The sequence below is a fragment of the Tauraco erythrolophus genome, chromosome 6, assembly GCF_009769465.1.
Source record: "Tauraco erythrolophus isolate bTauEry1 chromosome 6, bTauEry1.pri, whole genome shotgun sequence".
Taxonomy (NCBI): domain Eukaryota; kingdom Metazoa; phylum Chordata; class Aves; order Musophagiformes; family Musophagidae; genus Tauraco; species Tauraco erythrolophus.
In genome coordinates this window covers 43,866,928-43,892,366 of record NC_141470.1, presented here as the reverse complement: position 1 = coordinate 43,892,366, position 25,439 = coordinate 43,866,928, and the positions used below count along the sequence as shown (strand labels likewise).

The window sequence follows — 25,439 nt, the reverse complement described above, 5'->3', positions numbered from 1 at the left end:
GATTCTGCCCCTCTACTCAGCTCTCGTGAGACCCCACCTAGAATACTGTGTTCAGCTCTGGAGTCCCCAACATAAGAAGGACATGGAGCTACTGGAACGAGTCCAGAGGAGGGCCACGAAGATGATTCGAGGGCTGGAGCACCTCTGCTATGAAGACAGGCTGAGAGAGTTGGGGCTGTTCAGCCTGGAGAAGAGAAGGCTCCGGGGTGATCTTATAGCAGCTTTCCAGTACCTAAAGGGGGCCTACAGGAAAGCTGGAGAGGGACTTTTTACAAGGGTGTGTAGTGATTGGACAAGGGGTAATGGATTTAAACTGAAAGAGGGCAGATTTTGATTAGATATAAGGAAGAAATTTTTCACTCTGAGGGTGGTGAGGCAGTGGAACAGATTGCCCAGAGAAGTTGTGGATGTCCCATTCCTAGAAGTGTTTAAGGCCAGGTTAGATGAGGCTTTGGGCAACCTGGTGTAGTGGAGGATTTCTCTGCCCATGGCAGGGGGGTTGGAACTAGATGATCTTTAAGGTCCCTTCTAACCCTAACCATTCTATGATTCTATGATTCTATATTTTCTTGTCATTGGAATAAGGGCAGTTCTGCCTATGCAGGGACTCATGGCTTGGTGAAAGTGTATGAACTGCCTTATGCTTGACACATAGTTCAGCCCTGCAATGTTTCTATGCAGAGGTAAGTAAAAAGAGAAGATCCAATCACCTTGCCTATTCTTACAAACGGCAAAGTAGAACTAGGGGCATGAGGGGTCTTTCAAGGGTATTAGTTCTAGATGCATAACTATGAAACGTAAAACATTCAAATCCAGCTCTTTTGTGCCACGTATCCTAATGAAGAGCTCTGTTACACAAAACTAGGATTAATGACTGTACCTGAGCCAGGGTACAGCTAGGCCTGTAATTTTTGAGGGTTCAGATTCAAACACAAGTTGTTGCAGCTTAGCCAGTTGCTCTGTGTCATTTGAGCCAACAGCTGAGCTGGGATGCTGGACGGTGTACAGGCTGTTAGACTAGAGAACATTCAAACTATAATCTCTGTGAGAGAGACTTGATTTCTGGTAAGTGATATCTATCAGGATTCTACCAGCAATTTGTTCAACAAATACTGCAAATACAAACAAATAAGAAGTTTCCCAAACTTCTGAAACCATGAAGCATTATAAAAAGGGAAACAGATTAATAAGGTAGAATTGTAACACCAAAAAACTGGCTGGGAGATTTATGAAAAAGCATGACCATTGAAATCTTGAATGAAACAAAATAGAAATAAGATCCCTAAAATTTTTATTTTTGTTTGAAAAAAAATTGATGATTCAATAACTTGTGGGATCACCATCATGTATTAATGGGTTGGAATAAACGCAGGCACATGTAGAGTTAGAGTATGAATGTTGTTTTATTAATCCACAAGGGCATCAAGCTATAGCTAACATAAATTTCTAAGTAGAAATCTTGACCCTACTGAGCCTAATGGAATTTTTGCTATTTAATTCACTGGGATCAGAATTTTAGTCTATATAAATTTGCTTTTTTTAGGGTATAATCCCCATGTCCACTGAAGTCAATGAAAGCTTTTCCATTGACTGTAACTGACCTTTCATTAGGGCAGCAGTTCCCTTACAAAAGACTGTAGTCACTGCTATAGTCCTGCAGATCTTCTGCACCGTTATGCTTGTTATGGTCACATTCCTGAAAAAGCTTTTGTCTTCTTTTATCTGTGATAGCATTAACAAGGCCTGTTTTTCAAAGTTTCTAATGAGCTTCTATGATCTGAAGCCATCAACAGCCCTCTTGATTTTTTTTGTGTGATTTTGTGCAACATTTTCTTCTTTGCTTGTTTTCCTCTTTGATGTCTTTGAATAACCTGGATGAGAAGGCAGGATGTACTGGTCTTATTTTCTCCATTTTTTCCTGATATGTTGCCAGTGAATAGGCAGAGTAGCAGTTTTATTTGTGTTTCTTTTTACCCTTAGATCTACCATTGCAATTTGGAATTCTTCTTGTTTTAATCTTTAAAAATTATTTTCTCTCCTGTAAAAATCAATCAAAATTTTTAGCTGAATTCTGCAGTCCTCCATCAAATACAACCTTCTCAGTTTGCTGCTTTCTGAAGTCCTGCTTCTGCTTTGCAAAAGGGCTTTCTAACTATTACTTTGGTTTCCAGCTCCTCTTCAAAATATTACATAATACTGCTTTTTTTTTTTTTTTTTTTTTTTTTTTGGTTCATTGTAATCTCAAGTAGTTATTTCCTAGGTTGTACTGGCAAATCTCCTGTATTGTCTGTTTTGGGGAGCTGCAGTTCTGCTGGGTTTTACCACCTACAGCCAGTGTCTGCAAGTTCCTGAATTTTAGCTCTAATTTTATTTTCACTAAACCAGGAGGATTTTCTCTTTCTACTTTGGTTTGAACTTGATTTTCTAGGATGGACAAGTTACTATGAAGTTATTTGGTGGTTTACAATATCTTTCTCTTAGTTTTTCTACATTTTTTTTTTTTTTTTCCAAATGCTAGAAGAGTCAAGCATCTCTCTGGACAAAGATATGAACCACTTCAGCTTCTGCAGGAGTTATAATGGGCAGGTATACTTCCTGAGCTATTCCCAAGTCTAATTTAAACTTGGAGGATGTTTCATCCAGAGCAGAAGTTCAAACAACATGAAAAGATAAATGCAAAGTCCTGTGCCTGGGGTGGTCTGATTCCCTAAAATGGTACAGGCTGGGGACTGACTGGCTGGGTTGTTGCTTCGTTGAAAAGGACCTGGTCGTCCTGGTGGACAGCATGCTAAGCATAAATCAGCAGTGTGCTCTATGGGCTGTACTAAAATGTGTACAGCCAGATCACAGAAAGTCATTATTCCCCTTCAGTCATCACTCTTTAGATTGCATCTGGAACCTAATCTTAGGCACCCAGCATAGGAAATATATTGATAAACTTCAGTGAGCTTAGCAGAGGTCTGTCAAAATGGTCAGGGGCTGGAGTACTTTCCCTGTGAGGAAAGGTGGCGAAACCAGGATGTTTCAGCCTGAGGAAGCAGTGGCTTCAGGGGAACCTAACAGCATATCTGCAAGGAGGTTATTGTAAAGATTGAGCCATGAGCTGCACTATCAAACCAGGGAAATTCCAACTGGATAGAAGGACAAAAAAAAAGAAGCACTGTGAGGATAATTAAGGCCTTATTAAGGATAATTGGAACAGGCCACTCAGAGAAGTTGTGAAAAGTTTGACCTTGAAGGTTTTCAAGATCAACTAGACAAAGTGCTAAGCAATTTGCTTCGAATCAGTGTTGATCCTGTTTTGAGCATGAGGTGAGACTAGATGATGTCTCAGAATCCCTTCCAATCTGAAGGATTTTATGAACATCTTGTTTCTATAAGCCAAGAGAACAACTATACATAAAAGATGTAAAAGCCTCATCTATTAAAAAAAAATTAGCCTACCAAGAATAATTATGCTATAGCCACACAGCCAAGTTTTGCAGCCCACTGTGCTGGAGAAAGTCCCTGTGTTTATAAAGCTTGTAATCTCCAATCAGCTAAGCTGGACATACAGTGAGAGCAGTAACACAGTAAAGTGATTTTCTAGAAATCATTCCTGTCTCTATGTCTCCTGAGTCCTATTCCTAGTCCAGTGCTGGACCACACTGCACTTACAATTTCTGCATAGGTCTCTAAGTTTTCTGAAGATGAATGTTTCATAAAGCATATTCTATTTGAGAGAGAAGTGGTCATTCAGAAGATTAAGGTCTTTTTCAAATGAGATGTTCATCTCTGCCAGGTGGTATTTTAAGTCTAAGTCATAAATATCTTTTATTTCCTTGGTTAGATAGTGCAGTGGAAGTACACTTTGTAATTTTTGACTTCTAGTTTCAAAAGCATCAAGTAAGTTTCCGAATTTTTTCCTTCTTTTCTGAGCAACTGACATATTCTCCTGGATATTAAATGCTGAAAATGTAAATGATGCAAAATTACTTTGTTTATAATTTTGGATAGTTGTTGTATGTTTGTTTGTTTGTTGTTTTTCCCCACATAAATGTATCTAACCTGACCTTCTTATTCCAAATGCACTTTACCTTCTAGAAACTTCAGGGACTATTTGAAAGCTTTACAGAACTTTATACTGTTGTTGGCTGCCATATATCATCATAGAAGCTGTTCCTGTTTTCCTGCTTTCCAGTTGCTGTTATCCTCCTATCTTCCCTTGCAGATCAAGCAAGGTACTTTCAGACTGAAGATTTATACTGCCTTCTATTGTAGTCATATGGCTTTGTAAAAGCTAATTAAATGTGACTGTATTTGGCTTGCTACCCTTTTACTAGGAAATTCTAGCAGTACATGGTGCAAGGGGACCGGTTATTCAAATCTGTAACTCTGAATTTAAGAGGCAGTTTGCAGATAGTCTTTTACATCAAGAAAAAACACACAAGTCAATCATAAACGCAGTCAGTCACTGAAACTTTCAAAAGAATTATCTGGCTTCACTGCAGGCACAGATAAATTAGAGATTATGGGCCTAAGTCTCTATTCGCACCAGGGTAAATCAGGAGCACCATCACTGAAGTCAACAGATCTCAACAAGAAAAGAATTAGGCCCTATGGCTTTTAATAAGAGGAATACAAAGAGTTTAATTACAAGGAATCAAGCTGAAACTCCCTTCCCCCATACACAGACATATGCAAATGCTCTCTGGTAAGGTTTGTCTCGTAACATTTTTGTATTTCTGTTATCCTTATCCTGATCAGATACTACCTGTGTGCAAATAACAGGGACTTAAGATGCTACAGGGATGGGGGCCGTTTAGTTGTTAATACATGGGGTGGTTAAAACACTGGTAGTGCTATAGCTCAGTTCTGTATCGAAAAACCTGGTGAAATCCCAAGTATGCTGCAGTCTTTGACCTCCACGTTATGATTCAGAAATAAAAACAAAGAAAGGAGATAATTTTCTGTGCTAGGGAGGGAGTTTCTCACCTAAGCAATACCTCTTTGAAGGAGTAAAATAAAACACAGCATGTGTAAATGAACAGCTGCTGGAAACTCTGGTAATACAAATATATTTTTCTCTTTCGACATATGTGAACAATCTTAAATGTCTATAAAAAGACTTGAAAATAAATCATACAAAAAGTTACATTTGAGCCATCCTCTATGAAACCCTGTGACAAAAAAAGTAGGTGTGAGATGAAGATCCCAGTTGTGGAAAATAAATAATAGTTCAGGGACAATGAAGAGTTGTACCAGACTATTTTCACAAAAATGGAAGTACTTACAGTCTAAGTGACTATGTCTGATGCCTTCCACATCTTCAGCATGAATGAAGTGGTAACATCTCTTTCCTACGATATCTACAGGGGTCAGATCCATATAATCACTAATCCTAAAAAGGAAAAAAGATACAGCCTGTAATTCAAGAAGAGAGTACAAGAACTGTCAAATGACTCAGAAAGCGAAATCTGCTAAAAAGTTTTTTCACCACTATAGTGATTTGAACGGAATATCTGAACAAACAAGACACAGCCTTAAAGAGAAAAAAAAGAAAGAAAATGTTTTTAAAGAAACCTTGAAATAATTTTATTCATTTAAATAAGTAGAAAGTTAAATTCTAGTGCATATTCTCCCTGCAGCATAACAGTAAGACAATATAATTCCATGAAATTGTAAAGCATTAGCAACAATCCAAAATCCTCATTAAAAGACCAAGATGATTCAAGGTTACATAATAAAGTAAAACCATGTTATGTTTATACCAAATGATTAGAGACACATTTCATTTCAACAGATTGGTCTTCTATTGGGTATATTAATGAAAAAGCTCTTCAACCATTTCTTGGCACCAAGTCCAAACTGATTTTTCAAGGGATATAATTTAAATGCTGAGACATACAGATGCCTCAGGGTGGTATCTTTTTTAGTCTAATTCATTTGGGAGCTCAGCTTTCACTCTGGGCCCTTTCAACTGGGACTTTGTTGTTTATTTCACATAGAAACTTTAAAATCTATTCTGCAGACCTTTGTGTGCGTGCGTCTATGTGTGTGTGCATGCTCGTGTCTGTGTGCATGTGTAAACTTCTGTCATGAAGTGTCAAGATGTCAATGTCCTTAAATGCAGTACAGAAAATAACAAACCAATTGGAAAATGCCTTGTTCACATAAGCATCTAAAAATATGTCAGATTTCTAGAAACAGAATATTTTTTTAGGGTTTGAAATATGCTGCAATGATTGGAGTTAAGCCCAGTTTGCAATTTTACGATATAATTGCCACCCATTTAAGGGAGTTGTAAGAAACACCAAACATTTTGATATAGTCAGATAGCTGAAACAACCGAGTGTGATCCTGAGGAAGGAGAGTGGGGAGGCTAAATCAAGAATTGAACCATGTAGGTCTGAGGGGTTCTCAGCAGGCAGAGGGGGCGAACACAGCCATTGAGGCACTGATGAGCAGAGCTGTGTTTGACTGGGTGTTTGGGCAGGGAGAACGGATAGACTGAAGGAGAATGGAAGCATTAGGCAGCACCATAGTAGCACTGGTGGTTTGTTTAATTAAAAAACCCCAAACAACCATGAAAAGCATCACAGGTAAAGCGAGTGGACTCAAGTTTGCTTATAAAAATTGTCAAATCAAGTTTAGCACAAAATACAATAGCCTTCTCTCACTTTCATGACAGAGCATGTTGAAGGATGCGCACTTTCAAACAACTGCCTAGTAGTTACAGCACTTAAACCAAAGGTGGGATACCCGTCGGGGCATAACCGTCTAATGTTCATCACAAACCACAGTTGAAAAGCACCTCTCCTGCCTTCCCAGAGAGGACACAATTCGCCAGGATAAAGACAAGTCTGGAACGTTGGCAAGCGGGACTCCCTATCCCTCCTGCTGAGTTCCTCCACTTTGTCTGAGCAATGAATTAGGGTCTGGGAAACAAAGGACCTGGGATGTCTGCCCAGTGATAAACCTCACCAGAAGGAAAGGAGTCTGCGATTTAAAGGTTCCTGTCCCCTGGATTGTGTATTATCTTTTTATACTAAACTAAGTGTATAAATAGTCCATAGGGCAGAAACCAGACCTCAAAAGTCTCTCCCCTCACCTCCATGTCTACACTCTCCTCACTGGCACACTTTGCTGGCTCTTCTCTGGCCCAGAAACTGTTTTCTGTTAGGAAGTGACTCTGCTTCAAGACCAGGGAGACGAAGTCTCACCTTGCCCAGCCTAGTAGAAAGGGGCAATCTCCAGGCAGGCCACTGCCCTGTGATTTACCCAGGCTGTGAGTGCTACAGTCCACAGGGCTAACACGGAGAATGATTGTTCTGCTTCCCCCTCTGGTAAATTTGACTCATCTGTATCTTGCTTTTCTGCAGCAGCATGTTTGTGTAAAGTCTTTACAGATAAAAATGAACATAGCAAGGCAACTGTGGAAACAGATTCACAATCCTTTGAGTTTAAGGTTGCACTGGGGGAGGTTCAGATTGGGTATTAGGAAAAATTTATTCACTTAAAAGGTTGTCAAGCATTGGAACAGGCTGCACAGGGAAGTGGTTGAGTCAACATCCCTAGAGGTATTTAAAAAACCTGTACATGTGGCAGTTAGGGACATGGTTTAATGTTGGACTTGGCAGTGTTAGGTTTATGGCTGGACATGGTGATCTTAAACGTCTTTTCCAACCTAAATGATTCTATGATTCTATAACATTGAAAAAAAGCTGTTTCAAACAGACATATGAAAGACATAGGATTTTTTTGATGAAAAAAGTGGAAGGATAAACAGAAATAATATCCAAATGTAAATGATGACCACTGGCAGGCACTGACACCAAAACAAGAAGCAAAAGAAATTACAACAAATAGGACATTCATGCTTATATCAAAGGTATCAAAGATGGGAAATAAATAATATGCATGGAAAAAAGAAAGAAATATCGTATATCTTAGAGTACTAGTTAGGAGACAGATCTTGTGGCTCTCAAGCCCTTTGACAAAATAAAGCAAGGGGTTGATGGGTAGGAATTCATTTCTGCTGAACACACAGACCTGATCCTGTAAAACATAAGCACAGGCTTATGTTTGAGCAGATCAGTGGTTCCACTGATGTACAGGACTGTTAACATGACTGAAATTTAAAGGTAGGTGTATGGTACAGTGCTTTGCTGAATGAGGACCAAATTGTGCACGCTTTCGTAGGCTTGAGACTCTATACACCGGACTGTTTCTGTATATCTGAAGGAACTATTAGCAACAACTGTCATGGCCAACAGGCCAAACCTCTTCCATTTGGAAAACACCATATTGAGTGAGTTATTTCCTTTTGGGCATATATTAGCAGATAAGGTTATAGTGGACCACATTAAACTAGGCTATAGGCTCTCTCCAAATGGTCTTCAATCACTAACAATTGACACCGAAAATACATAGACTGATGCTGCACTCTAGCAACAGCCTCTTTATTTTGCTTTTAGTTTCTTATCACTGTCTAAGATGATTTGTCCTCTGCAGGTGCTTTTCTCTCTCTACTGACTAATAGAGAAATTTAAGACTATTTTGGACTAGATGGTGAAGTTTAGATTATATGAATCTCACATTTGTAAAACAGACACGGATTAACATACCACATTTTAGGCAACAAAATTTTACGTCCCCATTTAACACTCTCAGAACAAAATATTAATTGTTAGAAATAGCCAGGGCACTAGTTAATGGGTCTTGTCTCAAAGGGAAGCTTACTGTCGACTAGCTTGTGCATTGAGTCCAGGACTCTGATGCAGATCTCTTCATTTAGAGGAAAGGAACAAGATGCACCCAAAGAATTGAGTAATGTCACTCCTGCTCCCTGCTGCTGCAAGCAGGCAACCATTTGGAAAACTAGGAGTACTATTGATCTCACCCCTGCTGATCCAATGGTCCACTGTGACCATTCATTTCAGTTAAGTAGCACGGCTTCTGCTCCATACTCCCCACGGCTGTCAGTAACTCCCCATCACTCCATAAATAGTGTTTACAGCTTCCCCAGCATGCATCCATTTTTCTCTGTTTTCATCAATGTTGTGCTTGCTTTACTGTGGCACCACAAAGAATTTCCCAGTTGCCTGCAAGTGCCAGGAGTCAAGCCCATATATTCAGGATGGGATACTTATTTCCTTTTCTATAGTCCCAAAAGAGAGATCCCAGTTACCTCGACTCAGAGAATGGCCTTGGCAAATGCCCAGGTAATTCATCTGACAGCTTTAATCAGCTGTTCAGGTAATTCCTTCTCTTCTTCTGTCCTTTCCATTCCTCCAGCTTTTACAGTCATCTGTATCTGCTATGAAATCCAAGTCCTTTCATTCTTACTCCATTTTCCATCAGTGGAAATCCTGTGGCCCCAGTGAGCTAACATTCACCTCCCAGCTCTGGCAGAAGTGTTTCTCCTATTCGAAATTCCTTTTATAAACTATTTTATAAACTATTTTTAACACTGACTCAGGGGCTTAAAATGGAATTATTGCAACATAAATTCAAGTAGCATCATATGCATTCTACCCTAGCATATGAGACAAAATCCATCACAAACAAGGAAAAGTTGCTGTATAATGTTGCTTTTACCTTAATGAATGAAAAACATTAGTAAGCTCAACACTTTCTTGCATAAATCAGCTGGCTTACCACAGTTTACCACATGTTATCAGCTCTTTCTATGTGATTACTAATCAGTGCTCCATGTCTGATGCATTTTGTGTTTTTCGGTGACGCCCTTCTCAGGCGTTTGAAAGTTTTATTGCTACATGAACGTAAAGGGAAGGTTTGAGAAAAATGTTTAATTAAAAAAAAAACATATACAATTTAAGGCTCATAAAAATGCCAAACTGACGGCAAAGAAAGTATAAATCTTTCTAACACAGCCAACAAATTCATATCATACTTGACCTGACGGAATAGTTCATTTTTCACATCCATTTGATTCTTGGCTTTTTTATTGAGGTTGCCAATGAGGGTAACAGCAAGTGCAGGTGATTTTGTTAAAAGGAAATCTGTTCATTAGGAACTGGACAGATACTAGTAACTCACTTCACAGAGGTCATTGAAGAGCTCTGCGGTGGTAGCAGCTTTCCATTACTACCTAGGTAGGTCACAGTCAAATCAAAGACTAAGGTTTCTTCTAGATCCTACTGCTAATCCCCAGAGCTCTTTCACCAGCTGCCAGATTATAGAGAATCTAGACGCTCATTGAGTAGAGTTACAGGCAAAAACTCAGCCCAAACTTTAATATTGTTACTAGCTTGCTCTGTGACCTTGTGCAAGCTGCTTCCTATGGAGCAGTTTTTCTAGGCTTAAAAATGAGAATAATATATTCTCTTTTAGATAATGCTTTGAAAGTTTAGATGAAGTGTTCTCTCTAACAGCTAAGTAATATTATTATTAATACTGTTGTGGTAGTTCAGTAACATGACAGCAAAGATAATATCATAACTGAAATCCAAGATTATTTTAGATTAAAGCCCTGATTCAACAAAGCATTTGGGTTTATGCCTTTTTATAAAAGTTTATCTCGATGTGCTATCCTGATCATAGGTATTCCATTCTGATTGAGCAATTACAATTGCTCATATCAGAGAGCTTCCACTCTTAATTTATAACATGCCATGGCTGCTGTCACATGAAAAACTTGCATTAGTAATCTTGTTTGTTCCACTTTTTGATGATAGATCCCCTTGAAAAAATGTCTTTTGGCTGCATGACCTTCTTTCTTTCATTCCAACCCTTCCCCCATACCTCAGACTTCCATCTACAGACACAAACTTCTTTATTACTTGTATTGTTCTTCTTAGATATCTTCACTTTGCTCTAAATACCCATTCCTTTCACTTTATTCTTATTTTTCAGGATTCTGAGGGGACCAATAAGCCTTAATGATCTTGACCATCTCCTCTAGGCCTTCCCCCGTCCTGCCCACAGCCCAGAACACCATGTCAACCCCTCGGGACCATCAGCCCTGTCCAGCAATGCTGTAACGGGGTCTCCAGCTCCCCACAGCCCTGCCCTGCCCCGCCGTGGGCCCTGCTGACCCAGGCCCACTTGCAGTTTGTCCCCAGGGAGGTGTCTGAAGTCCCGGGCTGCCCCCATGCCCCATGGCTGCCTCGCTCCTGGCTGGTGGGCTGGCTGCCCTGACAGACCACCATGGGGAGCTCCCAGTGTTACCGACACTCAGCCTCCAGGGAGCAGACAGTTGAATTTAAATCCTATCCTCCACCTTCCTAGATCACTTGTCACTATCACATCACACATAGCCCCCCCTCAACCAACTTCGCATCACCTGTTCCGATTTCACTGCTGTCTTTCCCAGTATGCCCCTAAACAATTTTATGCTACAGTTTTCCCACCTCTTGCTGCAACAGATCCCACCTCTCTATCCTACTATCTAGGCCATCTGTGCTTCTGTTCCACTAGACACCGAGCATGATGTGCTGTAATCTGCAAATTAGTTCAAAAATGGAAAACTTTAAAATTTCAGATAGAAAGATTTGTGGAGAGGAGGATGGGGGAGCATAAGGACAGCCACACAGGCCAGATCAACGTCTGTCTAGTCCCAAATCTTGCCTCTGAGAGGGACGGTGAGAGATTGCAAAAAGCAGGGAAAGCTTAGAGGAATCTTTCCTGGTCCATCCTCCCCTATTCCAGCAAGGTGTCCTGCAAATTGTAGTTTTTGATTTACTTTTATCCTCTAAGAATGTAATGAAAATGAAGGTGATGATGATGAGAGTGAATTCAATGCTCTCATACAACCCCAGGATGACATTGCAGGAGTCACAAATTTCAAAACTTTTTGCCAAGTCCATAGAACAAAGAATAAACACAGCTAAAACAAAGAAAAAAGGATCTAAAAGCTGTACCTATTTTCACAGTAAATGATATTGAGGTCCATATTCACACGAGTGACAAACATGTGGCAGTCAATCCTGACTTCATTAATTGTAGGAGGTGGCAAAGCGTGAGCAACGACAACAAGTCCCATGATTTGGCTGGGTACTGTCCGTCCGTGGGACAGTGACACTCTCAGACGTAACCGGCCTGTTATATGAATCACCTGGAAAATAAGAACAATAAAAGAAACCCCAGTGAATTCTGGATGCAACTATGACATCAGTTTCTCTTAAAGGATAGCATTACTATTCCCTACAGACCACTTAACACAGCTAAAAATTGTACTAAGTAACTGCCAGTATTAGTGTTAGGCTTATTAATATTGGCTGTCAACATGTCCTATATGTCCTCATGGCAAAAAAGAAGACAAGAACATAACAGGCAAATGCTTCACATTCATCAAATAAAAACCTCAGAACTCCTGTGCTATTGATTTGTGTTGTGGTGACTGTTACAGAAAAAGAGAAGAAAAAACAAACTAGAAATTCAACAAAAGAAAAGAGAGAGGGGGATAAAATGGAAATAACAAAGGTAGAAATTAATAAAACATTAATTTTATAACATTTGGAGATTCAATATCAAACAAAAATATCAGCAGTTTTGAAACTTTTCCAGAATGGATTTAATTCAATTGCTAGTCACCTACACTATAGAGACACTGCTCACAGCCTTGAATTACTTCTTTGTGGTTGGCAATTTGAGAAGAAACAGTCTAGAAGTGATCAGTGAGCTCAGCTGCAGGATGGTCTTCTTGCATCCACATCAAGCTTTTTAAGAGCTGGTAGACATGTAAAGTCTTTGCCTAGTACACTATGTACATATGGAGAGCTCTGGAGGCAGATGGCTTCTTTCCTTATTCAGAAGATAATACCAGAAGATGCCTGGGAGAGCCAATTGCACCTCTAGAGAGTGAAATTCTAAGAATGCTGCCTAAAATGGCATTAAGTTGAAACTCTGGGAAAAGAATAATCCACCATTTCCAGTTTCACTCCTTCAAGATTTTGGTGGATACATAAAGGTAGGGTTTTTTCTTTTCTTTTTTTTTTTTTTTTTAATAAGAGACTACAAATACTGTATTGATGCCAGATATCAAACTGAAAATGGAAACTGCACTTCCTGTACTCATGCATAGGAGAGCCATAAAAACTGGAAGTTGCAGGCTGTCTCAGATTTTCACTCTCAGAGTTTGCTGCAACATCAACATGAAGAGAAAGCTTCCAGGAGATGGAGGCCCCTTTCACTGTGATCCCACACTCACTACTCAAAGGTCAACAGAGATGTTGGTTGGTATCAAGTGCACTGGAGGAGGTGACAGAGATGGGATGTAGTTATAAATCCTCTGATACTCATTTCACAAACACAGCAGCCAAACTCTCTGCTTCTGATCTGAGATTGATTGTTAATAGAAAGTGAGAGAGAAGAAAATATTTCATTAATAAGACTGCAAACCACAAAGTGCATCCAAATTCAAATCTAATTCATGCTAGCAGATCTGTGATCTAAGTCTTGAAGTCAGTTTCTTTTTTTTTTTTTTTAAACCAAATCATTAAAATATCTCTTTTTTCCAGTATTTTACATTTTGACTCCAGCCAGTGTGGTGAATCTCAATGTGGAAAGTGATTAGCTGCTGTGTTTGTCCATTTCAGTTGCAGGTTTCTGACCACCCACATTTGAAGTAATTATTGCCTAAACTCACACTTAGTGCACCTTCCAAGGGCAAACTATTCTATGAATATTTGAAAAAGTTCCTAAGGCAAGGGTGCAAAAACACCATTTCAAACATACTTTATTTTTTTTTTTTTCTCAAGACCTCATTAACTAATGAAGAAATAGCTAAAAGAAATAGGATTAACTTCACAGGAGGGGCAGTAATAGTATATTTTGCACCTTCTAGCTAGGCTTGCGTATACATCTGCTTTTTATCATTATCTGTTTCTTTTTATCACGCAGTTTCAGCTTACTGCAAAAACTCAAATCTTTAAATGCTTGGAAAAACGCTGATGGATAACTAGTAATAATGTGAAAAATAATCTTATACCGAACGTGCTATGCAAAAGTATTGTTGTTCTGTTGTTTTTTCGTAAGAGTCCTTATGCTAATATGTTTGAAGTTGGCACCATTACTTGAGGGAATTTTTAAGATATATCATACTTAACATCCATTTATCTCTTCCTTGTATAGTTTGAAACTTTCATGTCATTTGCAGCTAAATATCAGCGTGATTTATTTTTGAAGAATTCTCTGTTCAGTCAGTACCTCACTTTTTTCTGATTCCTCATCTGAAATACACCTCAGACGTAGTATTACCCCAGGAGATAGCTCCAAGCCTGCTAGACTCACCGTATATTAATATGGTTGAATTCCAAGAGAGTTTGCTTCCAGATTCAAATTATTTAGCTTGTTCATAGCTCTATCGTGGATCAAAACATGTTCTAAATCCCCATATGAATTCAAATTTTAGGGGTCAGCACTCAATTGCGTTCTGATTCTGTACACTGGGAAATGTACAGCAAACTGCCCATCAGTTCCAGTGCCTGTGTGCCTCTAAAGAAACTGTATTTCCATGCCTGAAATCCCTTTCTATGACAACATTAGTCAAATGCACCAAGTGGGAAATCTAATTGGTAGTAAAAAACAATTCTAGCTGTCATGACCTTGTCTACATTGTGAGTATTGCCACTTTTAACACTGGTTCATTTGAACTGGGATTAGGGGTGATAGGAATTATAGGGTCAATTATCTCCGGTAGCTAAAATTAATCTCTTTATAATTCAATCCCACAGCACTAGTCTATTATATCCTAAAGCAGTATTATGACTTTAATGAAGCTAAATTGCAAGAATAAACTGTTTTATGAAGGACAATACTTGGATCCAGATGTAAATATTTAACAAAAATTCACTAGGAATATTCTGAAAATCCAAAGTAAATGCAGCTCTTCTGTGTAGTTTTATTTATAAATGCTTTCTGAAAAGTATGCAACAATCCAATCCATCTTTAAACTATAATTGTCTTATTTCTAATAACACTATACAAATAGACTGGCATATTTAGGTGTCACAGCAAGAAAAGACAGTGATACTGTGTTCTGTCTGTTATAAAAAGGTGGATGAATGCCATACTCCTGAACACAACGATCATCAGAAACTTTGTATGTCAAAAGCTGTACAGATTTCCCTAGCATTTCTCCATCTACCTCCTAACTGAAATTAATAGCAAGAAACTTTTTTTTTTTTACTCTAATGGGAGCTAGACTGCGTTAACAGTTCAGAGACTTTTTTGCTTATGAACAGTTTGTTGGCCAGTGTTGTAACTTACATGGTGATTTCATCCCATAGAAACAGAGGCAAATCTTATGGTCAAAATAAACCTTGTGACCTGATCTAGACCAGGATTTGACATAGGTCATTATGACCTGTATTGTTGCTTGTAGTATAACCTAGTTGTATAATAGTCATACTTGGATAGACAGGTGGGTGAACCAAAAAGCATTCTGTAACAATAAAACTTTTAACACTGTGAAATGAAACTAACACATACACTGCTGTAAAGATGTCATGCTGAAGCAAAACAAATACTATAAAAATCTTCTCTACCGTTTAACTGCTTTGTTAAAAAAATTCTAAATCAACTTCGCCTGTCACTCCAATATTGGAAAAAAAATCATTATTTGGCTTTTATTTTTAGATGATTAGAAAAGGGATTTGCAAAATATTGTAAGTATGTGTAAACACAGTTTATGAGTGTGGGAGTGTTAACAAGCCACATTGCTTGGACAAATATATATTTCTTTTTCTGTGCCATATGCTCTCTTTAGTCATCTGTTAGTGATAAGCACTTAGATGTGCTCTACTAATGTCTACTCATTATAAACAAGCGCATCAGAAAGACCTTGATAAAACCTTCCCTCTGTCAATACTTAAGGAAAGGAAAGCCCAGAGATTGAAAAACACATCTGGAACTTGCTCATCATCCTTTAAAGCAACATCTCACCTCTGGAGATGGAAATACTTTCTTTGTCAAAAGACATCTTTAAATATTACATCCATTTTTCACATACATGTGATGTCAGAGTAAGGACATGCATTACCAGAGGCTATAAAAACCTGCAAGCATGAAAAATCTGTGAATTTCACCTTTCAGATGTCTCTGTGTTCTTCAAAACTTAAACTTCCGTTAGAAAGAAATTTCTAAACTACTTCCTTTGTTCTCTGTGTATATTGCTATGTCAATTTATTATGGGACTGAAACCACAGCACTGGCAGAAGTGCTTCCTTCACCTCAATTCTCTTAAGGTGATATTAAATTTGAAGCTTTAAAATTATTGCTTAGACACAAGTTTTGAGAAGACAGTCATGTATGAAAACATCCTAATTTAGTTTATGTGCCTAGATATTTATTCAGCTGCCTTACGAACAACTCACATATACGTTTATCCCCCTCTACAGAAACAACTGTCATTCACAAGGATATATATATTTATTTTGGTCTCCCAAACATGTGATTTCGTACTCCCAAAATTAACATCTAAATCTTTAAAACACAATTAATTTGTACTGCTAAAACTGGCTGAAGATATATCTTACAAACTATAGCCATGCTTTCAAAGAGTTGTGTGCTCCTTCACTCACAGATACATGGATATGTATCTCAAAACCTGCCTGTGACACTAGTGAGACAAATATTTTAACATTCCACAAGGTAAAGGGTTCCAGTCAGTTTTCAGGTGGTTTCTAAGCTAAGACTGAACATTTGGAAACAAGCTTTCCTCTGGATGTTTCAAAGAAAACAGGGTCCACTGTCACATCTGGAGTTCACACAGGGATATCCTGAAGGTTCTCCTTTTCTGATATCAAAATATATCCATGTTTATCAACCTAAACTTCAGTATAGGTTTCTCTATCTACCACAGTTCTCTTCTTTCCTCCCTTTATCCCACTGGAGTCAATACAATATTTACATTAGTTCTTGTTTTCTCATGGTCAGAAGCCATTTCTTTCTGGGGTTCCACAGCCCCACCCTCATTAGAGAACAAAGCCTGGTCTCCTTTCAGGAAAGCTTTAGGAAAATACATCACTTGCCTATATTTATCATTCAGCAGCAGCTGGGATCAGAGAGGTCCCGTAAAGCCTTGTGTTTGCAGTTTCAGTAGTATCTGCCTACCCCATTCTCAGACTTACTGCATTTCTATAAACACTGCAGGATTCCTTACAGGAGGTTCCATGACATTTCGGTGTTGAAAAGAAGTGAGCCGCTACAGCTGCAATATGTTGGATCATCCCACGTGTGCAGCAAGTTGGATGTATCCCACATGCATCCAACTTGCTGTACACGCACAGATCAATGATCCATCATGTGTACAGTTAGCTTAATACACAGAGGACACATTGGACTTGCATCACGAGCCATGTAAGGTAGTTTACACATGCCCAGTGGCCACTGCGTGTCTGGAGACCTGATCAATCACCCCTCAGATAACGAAGTTGTGAAAGGTAAAGTTTGTAGATGCACGCTCCTGTTGTATCAATGTTAGATTTACTATCTCTTTCCATCTACAAAATAACCATCGTATCATCTTTTCCCTTGTTAACATCACCCATCTCCAACTTCAAAAAACATGTCTACTTACAGTAATTGTTCTCAACTCTTATTTGATTCAGAAGTTTGCTGCTTTTGTTTTAGCCTTGAAAAAGTGCTTGTATGCTGAAAAACCTGTTTGGTTCTTTTTTTTCTGACTATAGTAGTCCATCTAGTAAAAGACACTGCTTCTACCCACAAACCTTCTCCTATTATATCAAGTCCACATCAGAACAAAGGAAACTAGTAGTTAGTGCAGCTGTCAGTGAGACATCCTGAACCATGGTGGATTAAAAAAAAAAAAGAAAGAAAAGAGACTAGGTAGTAATCTATTACTCCTGAGAAACAGCTTTGTAAATAAAATGCAGTCAGTCTTAATTCAGTTATGCACTGAATGCTACTTGAACCACTGTTGAGTTGTGGTCTTGAGCATCCGTTCAAAGAATACGAGTCTGATTTCAAGAAGGGTGAACATTATTTCTAACACATACATAGTTTCAAGGTCAATAGCCTCTTTTCCATCTACAAGTACTTTCAAATCCCCTCAAATACACCTGTAAAAGACAGTCTGAAAATGGAAATGGTATTTACATTTAAACAGTATATTTGGTCTCAGGACGTATTTTATTGTTAAAAAGTCAATACTAGTTTCTGGAGACATTCTAGGCTTTCCCCATCTTTCCTGTGACATCACTCTCTCCAAATAATAACATTCAAAAGCTATTTTGCTGCTTAAAACAGTCAAAGGCAGAATTTAGGCTAATGCTAAGGGCTTTAAAAAAAGTATCCTTATGAGACCTCAAACTCATTGGGTGCTTAAAGACAAGCATCACATCAGAAACACCCTGGCTTGGCAGGCTCAGTTCGTAGCTCTTGCTCAATCCCTAAAACGACCTGAGTATTTATTGCATGTGAGGAATATTGAGACCAGCAGCAAGCACAATAGCCACAGTCACTTTCATTCAAGTACACCATAGGGAATAGCTGCTCTTCTGCGTAAAAGTTAGTGTTTTGAGTGCTCATGCAAAAAGCTGCTTGTTCCTTGACCTCAGGATGCACAACTTCTATCTCCCACTTGCCTCTCACTAGATAATAAACTAAAGGGAAGGGAAAGAGGACAGCTTTTTGACTCTTGAAAAGAGTGAAGACAAAACAAGAACCTGACATTGCCCATGTTACATCTATCATATGAAGCTCCCTGATCCGGATGTGGCTAGGTTAGGGTTATCTAAAGAATAAACTACAACTTTTCTGTCGGAGTAGAGGAAGACTGTTGCATGATAAACAACTCCTAAAGCTGCCATTAAAAAAAAAAAAAGCGCATTTTCAAAAGCGTACAATAGGCCGTTTTTCAAGATTTATCAAATCTTAATAGCCTGGGAAACGAACAGCAGATGAGAGAATGCTCAAGAATAATTAATAAAAATATATTTGCTATCAACATTTATAAATCCTTTAAATTAACATTATTAGACTTTCAATTTATGGCTGATTTTTCATTCTGTTACATAACAGCATTGTCATTTTATTAACTTGGGTAATAGATAGCAGTTATTGTTTAGTATTGCATAGCAGTGTCCTGTACTGTATACGGACACATATATATCTTTATCACCATGATGGCTCTCACATCAGAATTCTGACGTCCAGTCTTCCATTGGCATTCATTGCAGTAGTAAAAGTTGCATGATCAAGACCCTCCATTCAAAAGCATATTTGTATTGTAAAATACGTTATCATGCCTTCCTTTTCTGTGTTGTGATATTTTATTAACTGCAATGGATTAGCAAGCTGGTTTTCTCTAAATAAAATATGTTGTAGAGCTGACACTCCTGAAATTATCCTCATAATATAAGCTCAAGAAATAATTGTGTTAAATCATTACATATTATAATTTTTCATTTATTCTGCTTTATACAACTGCAAAGGTTTCTGTTTTCACAATCAGTCCCCACAATAAGAGCTCCAAACATTCTCCTATGAAATAGTATCCTTGAAATATATGCAGTGTTAGTAATTCAACATGCCAGGTTTTATTTTAATACCTTTGAACCCTTTTCCTTTTTAAGATATCTTATTAACAACTCAATCTATCAACACCACATTATTTTTTCATAATACAAAACTTACAAGCATTTGAAGAAGATCAACATGAAAAAAATGGAAAAAGAAGAAACTAAATGAAATCACCACACTGCAACCTGAAGAAGTAGCCATAAAAATTGGTTTTATAACAGAATACTTTTTGAAGTAATTGGCACAAAGACTGTTCTAGTGCAGATTGCTGCAAGAGTGCTCTTGGCAAGAACATCATAAGCACTAGCAAAACTTTAATATGCTCAAATAGCCAAATACAAACTGACACCAGGAACCCATGTGTGGCAACAAACAGGAAAAAATAAAGTATCTCAATTTAATAAAAACCTACATACAAAGGGATCAATTTTTACAATTCGTGGTTTAGCATACAATACAGCTGTCCTCAGAGTGAATATAGAGTAGCTATACATAAGAAATTAGAATTATCAATTCGGAGGAATTTCTCAAGAGTCCTTTTGATATGTAATACAGCAAATATAATGACTAAGAAACCAGACATCAATGCATTAAATGAGATCAGGTTGAGATCTATTTAGAAAAGACAGGTTTAAGCTGGAAAAAGAATCTCTTTGATATGACCTCCAGAGCAGACCATTTGCAGAAGGATTCAAGATGAGCAGATTTACCCTTGCATATCTGCTTGCTTCACAGCTGCTTTTAAATATAAACTCTAAAATATCTAATATTGAGTTATTGCAGAATGAAATCTATATAGTGGAAAAGATTAAGAACCTGGGATTTTCTTCTAGCAAATGTTATAATGGATTATGTATGTTGAATTTAGAGGAATAAATGAAACATAGTTAATTTAAAATTCGTTAATGTAACTAACTTATTTCTTAATGATCTATTATAGAATCTGCTATTGCTGGTCTAAGCTAGGAATCTGGAATGTCTCAGAATTTTTGGTAGTCTGCATCCCTGATTTATGGCCAATACTTATTTAACCCTGAAACTCAAAAGATAGCCCCACTTTAACAGCTTTTCCACCACAAATCCCTTGGTGTTCAAATGTGTTGTGTTTTATTTTTTTTTTCCTCACGGAATGTTTGAAGTTCCCTTTAAAAATAATGCCTTGAGGATATTTTTTCCTTAATACCATTTAAAGAAAGTTGAAAGCATTTAGCTATTGAAGTGTGCAGGGTTCTAATAAAGGAATTGTCATCCCTGCCCATGAGCAAACTCGGAGTTCGCTATTCCACAGCTTTGGTGCTCCTACCAGCAGTAAAAATTAAATCTGAAAAAGGACTTCTGTTGCATCAGTTCCAATGCATTTTATCAGAATATTAGGAGGTGGTGGGAAGTGGGAACTGGCTACATAATTCTGCAACAGAAAGGGTGGAAAGATTTTTTTTTTTTAAAAGTTAGCCTGAATCCTGTATGTTAAGACAATAAAATCTTGTTGCACTAAAGACAACCAATAATAAGTATTCTTCAGATGTAGTGTCTTTATTTCTCTCTTTGGAGGGAGAAATAAAGGTTTTTTTCTTTTGTTTTTCCCTACTATTTTATTTGATGTAGTTCTTAGCAGCCCAACAATTACCTTAGGTGATTCTCTGCACAGTAAGCAAGGACTAGATAAAACAAAATATCCGATATTAATGCATTTTTCCCACACACAGAGAAAATAACGTAGAAAATGCAGTTGTCTGTAAATATAGAAATGGATTCCCCAACTTAGTCTTGATTAAGGCAGTAAGGTTTATGTTCCACGCAAGTTCTCCACCTGGGGTTGCAACCCCAGAATTCATTCAGAAGGTAGTCAAAAAAAGTCATATTCACTCTTCCTTATTTTGTAGCTAAATGGGTGGAAAGATCTGAGTTTGTCTCACAGTAAAGCAGGGACACACTATGGAAAAGGTTGAGAACTACTATTTGAATTTTATTAACATCAAGGTTCCTCTGCTTGTGCTAATGGTGTCTCTTACACAGAGACACAACCATTTTGTTTATTTTAATGCTTGCTTGGTTTCCTCTAGCATGACACAATTTCCACTGGCTGTATACAAACACACAAGTTGTACTGAAAGATCCTGGACAACAGAATGTGTGTCAACGACACTTATATGAATCTAAACTACAACTTCCAGTTTAGAAGGGGAAAACATAGAGCAAAGCAGATGAGCTGATTTTATGAAAAATACAACTGCAAATTTCAGAAAAGCTGCTGCAGGTGGCTAGTTATGCCTTGACATCCAGATGATGAAAAAGAATGATAGTAGGATGGGAGGCAACAGTCTTCCGGCATGCCTGCCAACATCTAGTCTCAGTAATTCTCTGAATGTGCTCAGCATTATATTTGAACAGTTTTAAACAGGTCTCACACGGTCCTGATTAAGAAAGTAGCTGGCATTTAAACTGCAAGCCCCAAGCCCTAAGGCGGCTTAAAAAGGCTCTGGCTGCAGAAGAAGGCTAGGGCATACCATGACAGCCCTTCCAGAGAAGCAACTGTGTGTCTTGAAGAGTGGCTGTAGCAGACCAAGCCAAAGGCCTGTCTAGATCAGCATCCTCAATGTGTCACTCTGGCTGACTAAGGGAGAGTATCAGACTAGAGAAGCATCTACTGGCATTTCCCTTGTTTATTCTCCCAGGACTTCCTGAGGTACAGGCATATCATTTGGTAGGGCTTTGGCATTCATAGTGCCCTGAGGCTTGAACTCTGGAATCAGTAAGTACCTCCTTTTGCTTGTTCTGAATTTGCTATTTACTACTTTAATTTTGTTCCCCACCCTACATATTGAGAGACTGTAGAAAATGATACCTTATTCACCTTCTCTATACACCGATGTTTCCTATCACGTGCCTCCTTAGTCATGTTTCTTCCAAGCTGAATCTCTTAGGTATATTTTAGTTGTTTCACAATGTTGTCACTTTTACACTGTTCTACGATTTTCCTTTTGAAATGAAGTTGAACAACAAGTACACAAGTCTTCAAGATAAAGCAAAAGCATTGATTTATACAGTGGCATAATGACATTTCCTGTTTCATTTTTAATTTCTTCCCTAAAAATTTCTTAGCCCTCTGTTTGCTTTCTGACCACTACTGAGCACTGATCTGTTCCTTTTATAAACCGCCCATTACAACTCCAAGGTATCTTCTCTGAGCAGTAACAGCTAGTTCAGAGCTCTTCATTGTATATATACAGCCAGTATTCTTTTTTTCCCAGGTGTATTACCTTACATTTACCTCAACTGAATTTTATCTAGTATTTTATAGCCCCTTCACACAGAATCGAGAAGTTCTTGTGCTACTTTTCACGATTTGGAGGTGTTTATAGATGAGAAGCTCAACATGAGCCGGCAGTGTGCTCATGCGGCCCAGAAGGCCAACCGCATCCCGGGATGTATCAAGAGAAGCGTGGCCAGCAGGTCAAGAGAGGTGATTCTCCCCCTCTACTCTGCTCTTGTGAGACCCCACCTTGAATACTGCGTCCAGTTCTGGTGTTCCCACCGTAAGAGAGACATAGATCTGTTGGAGCGCGTTCAGAGGAGGGCCACAAAGATGATCCAGGGGCTGGAGCACCTCTGCTACGAAGACAGGTTGCAGGAGCTGGGATTGTTCAGCCTTGAAAAGAGAAGACCTCGGGGGGACCTAACAGCTGCTTTCCAATACCTGAAGGGAACTTACAGGAAGGCTGGGGAGGGACTTTTTACAAGAGTGTCCACTGATAGGACAAGGGGAAATGGGTTTAAGTTGAAGGAGAACAGATTTAGATTAGATCTTAGGAAGAAATTCTTCAGTACGAGGGTGGTAAGACTTTGGAATAAATTGCCCAGAGAAGTTGTGGATGCCCCCTCCCTGGAGGTGTTCAAGGCCAGGTTGGACGGAGTCTTGAGTAGCCTGATCTAGTTGAGAGGTGTCCCTGCCCATGACAGGGAGGTTGGATTAGATGATCTCTAAGGTCCCTTCCAGCCTATGCCATTCTATGATTCTATGATTCTATGATTCTATGATTAGACTTACATTTTTACAATCCAATAAGCACTGTAACTTTCCTGTTCACCTTGGTTTCCATATAATTTATGAATATGTTGAGAACCAAAGACCCCATTAACAGCAATCTCTGTGTAAAAGCAGCAGTGACCACTTAAATGAAGAAAACTGACCATTCTTGTTTTTTGTTTCTTAAAGCACTTATTTATCCATGAGAGAATCCTCCCCCTCCACTGGCAGCTTAACTTCTTTCAGACTTTTGGTCAGAGACCATGCTGGTTACCATGCTGGAAATGCAGCTACTCTGTATGAAATGGAAATTCCCTGTAGACATGCCTGCTCACTCCCTGAGAAAGCTTTGCAAAAGTCTTTGACTTTTCCTTGACATGTTGTATTTACTCAGATGTCTACCAATTCTATTTTTGTTTTAGTTTCAGTAGAACTGTTCTAGGTTATGAGCTCCCTTGTGCTAAGATACAAGGAAGGTGTTCTCTACTGTTTACATTAAGCACTGCAAATTAACATATATGAAAGGAACATGTCTACTAGGAGACGTCCTTCCCAAAACAAAGCTCTGTACGACTTTCTGCAAAAAATGAGTATACAGACTCATTGTGCACAATTCTATGAAACGCAATGAAATAAAACTGATAAACTAATAGAGACATACAAGCTGTGTGTTCAGTGGCAGTGATAGCAATAGGTCATAAATGTTTGGATCTCAGGCTCCAGCTCCTTTCCATAGACGTGTGATCTGTAGAGCCTCCAGTGCCATCCTAAGCCTCTCTTGAAACTTTTAAAGAATGTAAAAATATAAATATATACTTTCAATCGAATCAAATCTGCCCAGAAATATTCAGTCATGAGATCTGTTTCATGTTAAATCACTCCAAAAGATTTGTGACCCAAAATTACGTTAATTTTGTGGAGAGGAGGGTTTCTGGGGGTATTTCAAAAGTTACTGTCATTACTAGCTGAAGTCCACCCAAACCAGGTATGTGATTTCTCTTTGAAGAAAAAACTTTTAATCTACATGCAGATGAATGGTCTTTGCAAAGCTCTGACCTTCTCCGTGACAGCTACAAATGGACTACTATTTATGATTTGTCTCTATAATACACTTAATGTAGCAAGCTAGATTATAGATAGCAATTTACTTGTAAAAAATCACAATAAAACAGCATTGTTTTAAATGCCAGATGTGGATGAATGGGGAGCAAGAACTGATGAGACAAGATTCGTGTTCTTGAATCTATGCTGAAGAATTATGGCAGCCTCTTGCTTTATCTGCACTTGGAATCAATCTAGTAATTTTTAATTCACTGATTTTCTGTTGTTTGCTCAACATTTATTAATTGATTGTTATACTCATGCAATTAATTCAAAAGTTGGCAAGTTTAACATGCAGAGATTAATTTTCTTTTACAAACTCACTACTTAGAATACTTTTTTTTTTTTTAAAAAAAAACAGGTTACCAAGAAATTACCTACACATCAATCATATTTATAAATGAGATACAGTAGGGGTGTTGCATGCCATCTGTCAATCCACACTGAACCTTTCCCTATATTTGACTAAGTTTTTCTATGTAATTTCATAAAATTACAAGAAAAAATTAGAATAGCTCTGTCTTTCACTCACTGCAGTCCTAACCAAAAGTCAGGTTGAGCACCTAGGACTTATCCTCTGCAAGGCCGGGAATCTCTCCTTTAGGGGTATGACGCACCTGAGATCCTGTTGAAATAAAGGTAAGCTTGCCTCATCATCCAACGGTCACAGGATCTGTACTTTCACCACAACCTTCAGGTTGCTCAGCTGTCGAGTGTTTCTCATCTGGAATGAGAGCCATTCATTTGCCCTTCATGTCACACTCATTTAAGATGGCTGAAATGTTTATTGTGAAGGGGAGTAGAGATAATGAGCAAGGTTTCT

General features: G+C 38.3%; 1 protein-coding gene across 5 annotated transcripts in view; it reads right to left on the bottom strand.

The window, feature by feature from the left end:
- The window catches only part of NPAS3 (neuronal PAS domain protein 3), a 634,054-nt gene that overhangs the window by 19,100 nt on the left and 589,515 nt on the right, over nucleotides 1–25,439 (bottom strand). For all 5 annotated transcript variants that reach the window (XM_086613173.1, XM_086613175.1, XM_086613176.1 and 2 more), the window contains 2 exons: nucleotides 11,865–12,058; nucleotides 5,274–5,380 (listed from right to left, as the gene is read on the bottom strand). In XM_086613173.1, coding sequence (XP_086469299.1) covers nucleotides 5,274–5,380; nucleotides 11,865–12,058 — 301 coding nt within the window. The remainder of the gene's footprint in view (nucleotides 1–5,273; nucleotides 5,381–11,864; nucleotides 12,059–25,439) is intronic.